This window comes from Pelmatolapia mariae, linkage group LG22 (assembly GCF_036321145.2).
Source record: "Pelmatolapia mariae isolate MD_Pm_ZW linkage group LG22, Pm_UMD_F_2, whole genome shotgun sequence".
Classification (NCBI taxonomy): Eukaryota; Metazoa; Chordata; class Actinopteri; order Cichliformes; family Cichlidae; genus Pelmatolapia; species Pelmatolapia mariae.
In genome coordinates this window covers 28,472,337-28,484,925 of record NC_086245.2, presented here as the reverse complement: position 1 = coordinate 28,484,925, position 12,589 = coordinate 28,472,337, and the positions used below count along the sequence as shown (strand labels likewise).

The window sequence follows — 12,589 nt, the reverse complement described above, 5'->3', positions numbered from 1 at the left end:
TACACAGTTAAATATTACCATGATCGTTACTGTCATTTCTACAGTAGAAACATGAACAAATAGAAATGGAAGCTGCGAGACTGACTGCCCATCATTGCCTTTGTTACCTGTTCAAGTTCAGGCTGCTGCTGCTCGACTGGAGTCGGCATGCACTCAACTTTATCATCACTCTGGGTTCTTGGCTAGAGTGATGATAAAGTTGGCACCGTGCACTTAGCACTGTTGCCTCACAGCAAGAAGGTCCTGAGTTCAATTCCACCATCAGGCCGGGATCTTTCTGTGTGGAGTTTGCAGGTTCTCCCCATGTTTGCATGGGTACTCCGGCTTCCTCCCACTTTCCAAAGACGTGCAGTTAGTGGGGACAGGTTAATTGGAAACTCTAAATTGCCCATATGTGTGAATGTTTGTTTGTCTCTATGTGTTAGCCCTTTGACAGACTGGCGACCTGTCCAGGGTGTACCCTGCCTCTCGCCCTAAGACAGCTCGGATAGGCTCCATCCCCTCCTGCGACCCTGAAAAGAATAAGCGAAAGAGAATGGATGGATGCATTTTGCCCCTGTTATTTTTGATTCTTTTTAGACATTTAAGCTATAAAATTGTGCAAAAAAGTGTTCAAATGCTGCATACGAAATAACTAGAATGTAAGAAATGTGTCTGATGCTTAAAACTCAAGGGAGAGGACTAGGACTGGGCGATATATTGAGTTTTTAAATATATCAATCTATTTTTATACGAGATATGAGATGTGACAATATCATTTATATCGATATAGTCTATGTTATGTTATAATTATACTTGTGGAGCCGCAAGTTTGCCTCTCTTTCGTCCACTTTTGTCTCTACGCAATGGCGCCGACGCGAGTGGCAGCCATCCTAGTAGCTCCGTATGTTTCGTGTGTTTGAGTGCTTTTTTGGTTTACTTTCGCTTAATACTTACTTCGGATTATATATTCTAAGGAGTATTTTTTATTTTTTCCTATGGATATGGATCAGACATACTCTTCTGGCGACAGCAGACTTGTCTACACAAGGAAACAACTGCTCGCATTGCGGAAACACGCCGGCAACGTACAAGCGACCATCCCGGAGGAACTGTGGCTTTTTCGCGGCTGTAGGGCAGGAGACAAAGTGAGGACGAGGCAACGGGAGAAGAAGTGGAGATTTAAGCCTGCAGTTCCATCGATGGTGATGGGGAACGTGAACTCACTGGCTAACAAAACTGACGAACTGGCTTCCCTGGTAAGAAATCAGAAACTGTACAGAGAATGTAGCTTAATATGCCTCACAGAGACGTGGCTAACTAGCTGCATCCCAACAGCTAACGTAGAGCTACCCGGCTTCAGTGTGGCTCGTTTGGACAGAGACATTAAACTTTCGGGCAAGAAGAAGGGAGGTGGATTGGTGATGTACATAAACAACAGATGGTGTAATCCCGGTCATGTTACAGTTAAGGAGACTGCATGCTGTAAGGACGTGGAGTTGCTTGCTGTCAGTCTCCGACCATATTACATGCCGAGAGAGTTTTCGCACGCCATTGTTGTCTGTGTTTACGTTCCGCCACGAGCACTACCGGACGTAGCGTGTGACATCATTCACTCCACAATCGCAAGGCTTCAAACTCAGCATACAGATGCTCTCTTTGCGATCTCTGGCGACTTCAACCACATAACACTGGATTCTACGCTAACGAACTTCTACCAGTTTGTTGACTGCCCGACTAGGAAAAACCGGACAATAGACCTCATGTATGCAAACGTGAGAGACGCATACAACGCCACCCCCCTACCACCACTAGGAAAATCGGATCACAACCTCATTCATCTACAGCCACTGTACATACCAAAAGTACAGAGGCTACCTTCTGCCACACGCACTTTCAGGAAGTGGACACCCGGAGCAGATGAGGCTTTGAGAGACTGCTTTGAGTCCACAGACTGGAGTGTACTACAGAATGGAGAAGATTTGGAAGAGGTCACACACTGTATGACCGACTACCTGAACTTTTGTATGGACGTTGTTGTCCCCACAAGAACTGTACGCTGCTTTCCAAACAACAAGCCTTGGATAACCAGCAATGTCAAGACCCTCCTGAATAGGAAAAAGATGGCGTTCAGGGAGGGGAACCAGGCAGAGCTGAGGCGCGTGCAGGGGGAACTCAAAGTCAGGCTGAAAGAGGCCAAGGAGGATTACAAGAAGAAGGTGGAAAAGAAGCTGCAGGAGAATAATATGAAGGAGGTCTGGGATGGAATGAAGACCATCACAGGCCTGGGGAAGAAGAGTAGCAGCTCTGTGGAGGGAGATTTGGACAGGGCAAACCAGCTAAACCACTTCTACAACAGGTTTGACTGCCCTGCTCAAGCCTCAATGGATGCGGCCTGTCCACCACCCCCGGACACTGTTTGCATAACTGCCCAATTTACACCTCCCCTCTCATTCTCAATGCAACACGTACCCCTCCCCCACCGGACCAATGGCAACCCCACACAGACACACTCCCCCTCCCTCTCCACCCCCCCGCCTCCTCAGGGTGACCAAGACCAGGGTAACCCCTCACACCTGCCCCTCTCCCTCCCTCCCCCCCCCTTCATCACGGCAGATCAAGTCAGGGGACAGCTGAAGAGACTCCATCCCAGGAAAGCAGCCGGGCCGGATGGACTGTGCCCAAGACTGCTTAAGGTCTGTGCTGCTGAACTGGGAGAGCCACTGGAGCACATCTTCAACCGGAGCCTGCACCTCGGGAGAGTTCCAACACTGTGGAAGACATCATGTCTCATCCCTGTCCCTAAGAAACCACACCCAAGTGAGCTTAATGACTTCAGGCCAGTCGCGCTCACATCACACCTGATGAAGACCATGGAGAGACTGGTTCTGAGGATACTTAGGCCACAGGTGCGCCATGCACTAGACCCGCTGCAGTTTGCATACCAGGAGAAAGTGGGCGTCGACGATGCCATCTCATACCTCCTACACAGGACACACTCACACCTGGATAAGGGGAAAAGTGCAGTGAGAATCATGTTCTTTGACTTCTCCAGTGCTTTTAACACCATCCACCCCCCCAGACTGAGTGATAAGCTCCTGCAGATGGGTGTGGATGCTCACCTAGTATCCTGGATTGGAGACTACCTGACTGAACGGCCACAGTTCGTCAGATTGAAGGACTGCCTCTCCGACACTGTCATCAGCAGCACCGGAGCTCCACAGGGAACAGTGCTCTCTCCAGTCCTGTTCACCCTGTACACTTCTGACTTCTGTTACAACACGGAGTCATGCCACATGCAGAAGTTTTCGGACGACACTGCAATTGTGGGCTGTATCAGGGACGGGCAGGAGGAGGAATACAGGAGCCTGGTGGAGGACTTTGTGCAATGGTGCAGACTCAACCACCTACAACTCAACACTGCTAAGACCAAGGAAATGGTGGTGGATTTCAGGAAGTCTAAGCATGCCCTGCTGCCAGTCACCATCGAGGGGGTCAATGTGGAGGTGGTGAACACATACAAGTACCTGGGAATACATCTAGACGATAAACTGGACTGGTCAGCCAACACTGCAGCAATCTACAAGAAGGGGCAGAGCAGGCTGTACTTCCTGAGGAGGCTGCGGTCCTTCAATGTCTGCAGCAAGCTCCTCAGGATGTTCTACCAGTCTGTTGTTGCCAGCGTCCTCTTCTATGCTGTGGCATGCTGGGGAGGAAGCACTAAGAAGAGGGATGCTGGGCGACTAGACAGGCTGGTAAGGAAAGCTGGCTCTGTTGTGGGAGCTGAACTGGAGTGTATCACTTCAGTATCAGACAAAAGGACTATGAACAAGATACTCAACATCCTGGACAATGACTGTCATCCACTCCACACCACTATCATACAGCAGAAGAGCTTGATCAGCTGGAGACTGCGCTCCCTGACATGCGCAACAGACAGATTCAGGAAGTCATTTGTACCCAGGGCCATACAACTTTATAATGCTTCACTTAAGGGAAAAGGAGAGTTGGTCTTCTCTGCATAGTCTATCTGCACCGCCACCCTCTAATACATTCACAGGACTTATCTGCCCATATTGTGTATTGTACCTTATCCCTGCACTGCTGCTAGAACTCTTATACTACTATGTTTACTTGCACTAATGCTATTACTCTTATACTAGCCTACTGTTATTCTGTTTTATCTTATTTGCCAATATATTTATATTTGAATTGTTATATTTCCATGTGTACACTTTATTCTGTTTTATCTTTTTGCCCATATATTTATACTAGAACTGTTATATTACCATGTTTACATTTTTTTTTTTTTTTTTTTTTTTTTTTTTTTTTTTTTTTTTTTTTATTGTCCATATATGTCATTCTTGACCAATGATTGTATCTGACTTGCACTGATGTCATAATTCTTATACTACTGCTGGTTAGTTTTTTTTTTTTTTTTTTTTTTTATATTATTTGCCCATATATTTATATTAGAACTGTTAAATTACTGTGCTTACATTTTATTGTACATGTTGACATATGCACACATTTACTGTTGGTTACTAGATTTTAACCTTGCACTGTTGCACCATTGCATTATTATCCTGACACACACTTCAAACAGGACTGCATCCCCAGTATATTATACGCTTTGCTACTGTTGATTTAGATTGATTTAGATTTAGACTGATTTAGATTTAGTATATGTTGTTTTGTTGATTGTTGTGTATCATCCTGGTACATTGTAGTGAATGCTGTGTGTGTGGTGTTCTTAAGCTGCTGGAACCTTGAATTTCCCCTTGGGGATTAATAAAGTATCTATCTATCTATCTATCTATCTATCTACGCAACATTACTCTGCCTCCCCCTCCCCCATCGCTTCACCTGCAGGCAACGACAAGATGGACACGGCAGCTATCAAAGAGGAGCTGGTCGGTAAAAGCAAAACATTTGGAGATTACAATTTTAGTGCTGGTAGCGGTAATCTCGTTAAAATGACATTAACGCCATAACGGCATTAACGCAGCAAATCTCCGTTAACAAGTTACCGCGGATCGCGCCGTGCGTGGGGCTGCACGGCGTCAACGCGTTAGCCTTGCGGTTAGCTCGTTAACGTGTTGACGCCGTGCAGCTAGCACTACTAGTATTTTCACCATTTACAACAGCGCCATAAAGTGCAAAATGAAGAGTGTGTGAAACTGTGTGCTGTATCCCAGACCGCGAAGTCTCCCAGCCTCCTGCCCCGATCAAACCACCTTACAAAACTCGTACACTGTATTTTTCGGACTATAACCTTACATAAAATCCTTTCATTTTCTGAAAAATAGACAGTGCGCCTTATGCATGAATTCTGGTTGTGCTTACTGACTGCGAACCGATTTTATGTGGTACACGGCGCTCAGCAATCTGTCAAAAAATGTTTTAGTACGACTTTGGTAAGCTACGGGGCTGCACCGCTTAATGGATTGTCGGAGCATTACGGCTACCGTAGTCTGGAGCCTTGCAGAGTAATACGTACTGTGCGTCAACGTAATATTACCATATTGTGTGCGTATAAGGAGCACAAATGGCATCTGTTCAGAGAAGCGGTTACGAAGCGGGTTTCAAACTCCAGGCTGTCAGTCACGCAGTAGAACTTGGGAACAGAGCAGCTGTTTTTGTTATTATGCTCAGCGTCTTTTAGTTTACATTTTGACTGCACAATTGTGAGCTTTTTGTTATGCACAAAAACAACATTGTTTTATTTTATTTATGGAGAATGATTATTTAATAAATGCTGATAATTTATTTCTGAGTAATTTTTTCATGTACATCTGCGCTGTTTGTTAATAAAAGTGCCCGTGTGAGATTTGGGACACAGCTTTGACTAAGAACTCTCTTTTTGTTCTTACTTTATGGCTTTAAAAAAATATCGAGATATATATCGTATATCGCCATCCAGCTAAAGAATATCGAGATGTGAATTTTGGGCCATATCACCCAGTCCTAGAGAGGACCCTCAGACTCCCCGGCTAATGTGGCTCTCCCATTGATCTCACAAGCTTTAAACTACTCTGAGGAGTCCCAAGATATCAGCTAACATTAGCAACACTGATTAGCAAGCCACATCCACAAGCTGTATGGGTGTGTACACAGGTACAGGTAGCAGGCACGGTCTGTGGGGACTGACTCACCTCAAGTGGTTGTTAGAGGAACTGCAGTGCCTGGCACTTCCATGTTGGGTTCATTTCTTAGCTTGGCCCACACTTAGTGCCTGATAACATCTTTAGGAACTGGCACCAGATGAACCGATCATCGCTGAACCACACAGACAACAAACTTTCAGTCACTGTTTGATTTCAGCCATAAATAAACATTCAATAAGTTGCGATGCCATGAATTGATAAGCACGAAGCAGCTGTTAATCCACACTGTCAGGTTTGCTGCAGTATTAAACCCACACGGTGCTCCTGTTTGAAATGAAATGCTTCAACTCCAGAAAACCATCTGGGGCGAAAAAAAATTCAAATGAATCCTGTAAATATATGCACATTTCAACCTGCCTCCTAGATTTGAGCCACTTAACTTGAGTGAGGCTGGTTGATGCTCAAATTACTGCATTTATTTATTTTTTTAAACTCATAAGCCTCATTCACCTCTGCTATAAATCACCACTTAAGATATCTGTCATAAATAAAAAGATTTCCTCTCTGATTTTCCTCCCTTCACTGAGAATGAGTTATGTGTCCTGTTTTTATGCATTCCCTTAAAACACTGTTACCATTTTATAATTTCCTGAATCTAATTTCCTGAATCTATCTATCCTGAAGCAACTCTATGTTGCTTCAGGATCTGAATATTAACTATTGTTTGATTGGTTCAAAAAGATATCAGTCAGAGCCATTAAATACGTTTTTTAGGCTTCGTTGCCCATTGATGTCTTCTGTCTTTTCCTGGGTATTTGTGGGTTTCCTGTGCATGAGATGGGCTTTTCAAAGACCCAATACATCTGCTTTGGTTTGTTTCAAGCCCATCTGGTGCAAATTTCCAGTGCCAAAGGGGTAGTTGAAGCGTAAGTTGAATATTGATTAGCGCAGTCTGATATATTTGCTTCCTTAACATAGCTGACTCCACACGCACGCCACAACATTAAGTGAGCGAGCAGCCCACAATAAGGTGGCTTGTTGTGTGCCCTTACACATTTGCATTCATGTGGTACTGACCACTGTAGAGATGCATGGCAATATGTATGCAGAGGCTGAAATATGAAACCAACACAGAAGTGCTAAAAACTGCAGTTCCTTTAACAACCACTTGTCAGTTCCCGATTAAAGATGATGACTGACTGATAACCCCACCCTGTCCTCCAAATATGGTCACAAACCGCCACGCAGCCAAAACGTTAACAAGTCTACAAAGCGGGGAATAATGTCACCAGTGGTTACGTCTATCTTTTACATCTGCACACATCTTTTCTATGTGCACAGCAGGTCTTCAGACAAACACACACAAAAATCACGTCCATTCTTCTATTTAAAATGAGTAGCAATTTTCTACTATTGAGAGAAAGATGATAGAAAAGTGCCTCACAGTGCCTGCACTGGTTTTGTAAGATGTTAAATTAGATATAGTTTGCTGTTGGGGTTATTTCTGGGAAACAGAAGATGGAGCAGGATCTGTTTTCCTATTGTGTGTCAGTGGATAAGGAACATTATCTGCATCGAATTCTATTAAAGCCTAATCTTGATTCCAGTTGTCTCCCAAACACCTACATAATAGCGGGGATGTAAATTAAGGGCTAAGAAAAGCTAATGTTACCTTTAGGTACTAACACAAAGTAATGTGGTGCAGATGAAGAATATATCTGAATGCACTGCAGGAGTAATGAAGTCTTCACATTTTACTATTTGATATATAATATGGTGTTGCTTGGCCCTCTTCGGCATACTTTTTCATCTGCTCTCGACGGGATGCATCCATTTGTAGGGCAATTTTAAAACTCCCAGATGCTGCAGTTACCATTAAGGAAGAAACCTACCAAAGTAGTCCTGTCAAAAAGTGCTTTTTTTCTAGTGACATATTGCACCATAAAGCCTATCATCAGCGCTTCTCTTCTTCCATACTGTGCAGTTTGAGCTCAGTCAGAGCCATAAACCTAGTTTGTTATACATGAACCTCATCAAAGTAACAAAGGACTACCAAACAGCTGTTGAAACCTGACTGTTTTTTTCCTGAAATAGTACCATTACTTACAAATAGAAAATAAACCAATGCTTCTTCTGTCACGTCAGGTATAAAGTAGGCTAAACAGTGTCTTCTGAGTTCTGTAGGTGTATTAATATGAACGGACCTATTATCTTTTGTAGTTTAAATGCTTTTCCAGAAACTCCTGCAGCTGATGATGCAGTATCATAATATTCAGTGGTGTGTTGTTAATAACCGCAGTCACATCTGGTGCCGCAGCTTTATTACTAGTAACACAGCACTCTCCTCTGTGAGTAACTGCCATTCCTACCGCTTCACAGCTACTTTTGTCATCTGTTGCATTAACACTGTCTTCGTTTTCATGAGCTTGTTTAATGTTTGATGCTTTTTTAAAAACGGCTTAATGGTTCAATTACATATTTACAGTTACAGCTACATATACTTTATTCTTAGACTGCACGAATAACAGTTCAAAATTATTCTCATTGATGCTCGCTCAGGTTCTCGGTGCAGCCCCTCAGTTTATCCATTGTTTAGAACGAACCTTTTTAGCTGCTTTCCCTTTAGCTGAACTTTCTTCTGATTGGCTCCCCGATGTAAACAGATGATCTAATGGTATGTGTGTGGTGCCTTTGATGATCCCACCTCGAGCTCTCTGAGACGACCAAATCTATTCTAATTTACATCATACAGATTCAAAAGTTGAAAGCTAAAAACTGAATTTTTAGAGCAGCCTGACGCCCGAGCTTTTGGGCTTTAGAAACTACTTAAACACTGGCTGACCTCATTACTAAACGTTTCCCACGTGTAGCATAATCATCCAGCATTCTCATAGTATTGTGTGTGTGTGTGTGTGTGTGTGTGTGTGTGTGTGTGTGTGTGTGTGTGTGTGTGTGTGTGTGTGTGTGTGTGTGTGTGTGTTTGTGAGTAAAAACCAAAGGATTTCTCCTCCAGCTTGCTGCCTGTAAGTTGAGGTTTTTTTTACGAGACAAGGACACGGGCAATTCAATTCATTTTTTATGTATATAGTACCAAATCACAAAAACAGTTGCCTCAAAGCCCTTTATATTGAAAGGTAAAAACTCTACAATATTACCAAGAAAACAGAGCAATCATATAACCCTGTATGAGCAAGCACTATGGCAACAGTGGGAAAGAAAAAGTCCCTTTTAACAGCAAGAAACCGCCAGCAAAACCAGGCTCAGGGACAGGCAGCTATCTGCCTCAACCGGCTGGGGTGAGTGGATGAAGACAGGACAAAGACAGGCTCTGGGGTGATACAGGACTATAAATAAAGGGGGTTGTTTCAAATCAGTTCAATTCAGTTTTAGATAATAGTGCCAGATCACAACAACAGTCACCTCATCCTACAGTAATACAGAACAAACCCAGCAGTCAAACAACCACCTTTGAGCAAACACTTGGCGACAGTGGGAAGGAAAAAAGGTCGATGCTAGTATACTGGAGAAGAGAGTCAACCCATTAGTTGAAACTCAGATTCAGGGGAAACAATGCTGTTGTCGTCCTGACTGTGGATCTTTGGCTGGACCGTTCCTTACAGGCAGGAGTTAAGTCATTTGAAAAGGACTCAGAGTAGAGCTGCTACTCCTCCACATCGATAGGAGCCAGCTGGTTCAGGCAGGATGCCAACTGGGCACCTCTGGGTGAGGTGTTCTGGGCATGTCCTACTGGGAAGAGGCCTGGGATGGACCCCAGATGAAAGGGAGGCTTAGGCTGCTGCTTCTGTGACCTAGCACCAGATAAGTTGCTAAAGATGGATGGATGGATGGATGGATATTTAAGGATCAAATTCATTTGCCATATCAAATTAAAAATAAGTTTATGAAGTTTTAAAAGAAGGTTTTCTGAGGAAAAAAAGAGAGAATTTCCAATTTTTGTATGTTCAAATACCTGAAATTCACTAAAGAATTGAAATATTCTACTACCATATCTGGTCTAAAATTAAAAATAATATAATATCTTAAGCCCTGGGCCAAGCATTTCAGCACCAACTAGAAGTAAAGTAACAATCATCCGTTAGGGAAATATTGTCCAGATGCTGCAACCGCTTTCTTAAATTTTACTTTTATACCCAGACTGTCACTGTCTCAATTTGTGCAAGGTCATTTGCAACATCAAATAACCCAAACATTTTTGTCAGCCATAAATAGCTGCAGCAAAAACAAAAAAAAACAAAAAAACAATTAGTCTGTCAGGAGTCAAAATGATTCAAGAAGCAGTCTGAAAATATCACATCTCTGTCACCCCAGAGTCAGTAATGAGGAAGATGATATTGCCCAGACCAGAGCGCTCAAAAAGGTGATGCTAGTTACATAGGAGGTCAGCTTCATGATTTCTCTTTCCTCTGTGTCACTTTCTGCCATTGACCAAAACCAACTGCCAGTGTCAAGCTATGTTCCTGCCAATTACCGCTCCAGTTTAAGAGAGTATTGTTTGACATAATGAAAGGGATGTTTCGCCTAGCTTGCCAGGTGGTAATTGTTGATCTCAAAATTACTGTCTGGATGCCCAAAAATGGGAGAGAAGGACAAATTGTGCTTTTTATTGTTGTCTTTGTCTCTCACGATCATGGCTGGTTTTGTATGACTCAGCGACATGTGGTTTGGGTGACGTGAGAGAATTTCGATAATTAAACACATGGTCTATAAGACAGACCCTTTGAAGGTTATAGGGATTCGCATAACAGCAGCCAAATGGTTTCCATCTTTGTAACATGTGGGTGAAATAAAACTCGCTTTGAACTATCGAATAAAAGACAAAGATGGCAAAAGCACTAAAGTGGAAAGAGAATGTGTGACAAATAACTCAGAAAAGTCTTCTTCTTCTGTTTCTGCAGAATGAACCAGGCTCCCACCAGTGGTTTTGAGGAGGATGTGGGCAGCAGGACAACTCATCATGTCATGTATCCAGAAAGTGCCATAGACCTGGACAATATTACTAGTCTGGTGCTGATCCCTTTCAAGACTCTGGATCTGCAGTGGATTATTAGTGCTCTGACCACTGGCACTATTAAACAGTAAGTGAACATTAAAGCTGCGCTCATCTATAGTTCCACATTCAAAATGTATTAAATATTGATGCATAATGTGAGATACTGTCAGTGAAGAATCCACAGAGACTTGTAACACAATGTCATTCTTCTCACTAATTTTATATTATGGGCAGCAACTTGTTTGAATTCATTCTCACCGCTCTCATCTTTACTGTTTCCACCTGTAGGCGGTGGACAGGCTCCATCTGTTCACCACCAAATTGCTGCCAAATTTAACAGCAACATATTCACTATTTAGCAGCTATGGAGTTCTTTTTTTTCCCGAGAAATCCTATGTTTTTCAGTGAACTCCAAATCAATGGAGAAATGGTGCTTTGAACCTTCTGCATGCCAAAAGCTGGGCATACACTGTGCGATTTTTTCTGTCGCGTTATTTAGCTCCTCCTCAAACTGTACGACTAAATCACGGGGGTTAGAAGTTCGTAGGTCACGATGCATGGTCTCACACTATACAGCCCAAAGCTTTGATATGACCTGAGTGCTCACACTTTGTGTCCAAATTTGTGTCTAAATATTATATAGTTAATATATAACACAAAATCTGTCTCTCTCTCCCTCTCTGTCTTTCACTCACACAGACACATACAGGCACACACACACATACCACCACCACCATCAACTTTGCTAAATTGCTAATGAAAAACATAATTGAGCAGCAGTGTCCATCCAGCTCTTTTCTTGGTTGTTTGCGGTCGTGATAATTTTGTGAGGCCACATCGAAAAGGCTTGCCAAAGTTCTACAAGTTGGGCCTCCATCGCTTGTGTCCAGATCACACGCTGCACTGCCATTCTGCTCCGTCTCTGTCATTTCCATTTCTGTGTTTACGCATGCGCAGTGTGAGAGGTTGCGTTAAATCGACTCATGGCACTGCTTCAACAGTGCGATACCCTCACGGGGGGCGACCAGGATTTCAAACAGGTTTGATTTTCTCGTGACCGTACGATTGCTGATCGGGAGCTGGCCGCGAGGTGTTAATTGCTTCGCATTATCCCATGTATACTACACGATGCACGACACACGATTAAGGCGAAACTCGTGCCAATCCCCAAAACGGTTGCACGAGTGAAAAATCATCTCAAAATGGGCCAAAAATCGCACAGTGTATGCCAGCTTAAATAGGTAGTTTGTTGTTAACAAGGTCTAAAGTGACTGTTGCACTGCCCACAACTGACCTTGGACATGTCACTAGCTTATTGCAGATGAACTCAAAGATAATAAAAAAAGGCCAGTTGATGCCAACAGAATTTAGAACTGTAACAGTAGATTTCACAGGTTTTCCAGAATGGATACATAAATGTTTAGTCAGTACGAGCTCATTAAAAGGTTTTGTTATTCTAGGTTTAAAGAAATGTATTAAACAGAATGTATTA

The 12,589-nt window shown here is 43.1% G+C and overlaps 1 protein-coding gene across 6 annotated transcripts in view; it reads left to right on the top strand.

The window, feature by feature from the left end:
• The window catches only part of LOC135933239 (CMP-N-acetylneuraminate-beta-galactosamide-alpha-2,3-sialyltransferase 1-like), a 102,252-nt gene that overhangs the window by 72,282 nt on the left and 17,381 nt on the right, over positions 1–12,589 (top strand). For all 6 annotated transcript variants that reach the window (XM_065471280.1, XM_065471281.1, XM_065471282.1 and 3 more), the window contains one exon: positions 11,003–11,182. In XM_065471280.1, coding sequence (XP_065327352.1) covers positions 11,003–11,182 — 180 coding nt within the window. The remainder of the gene's footprint in view (positions 1–11,002; positions 11,183–12,589) is intronic.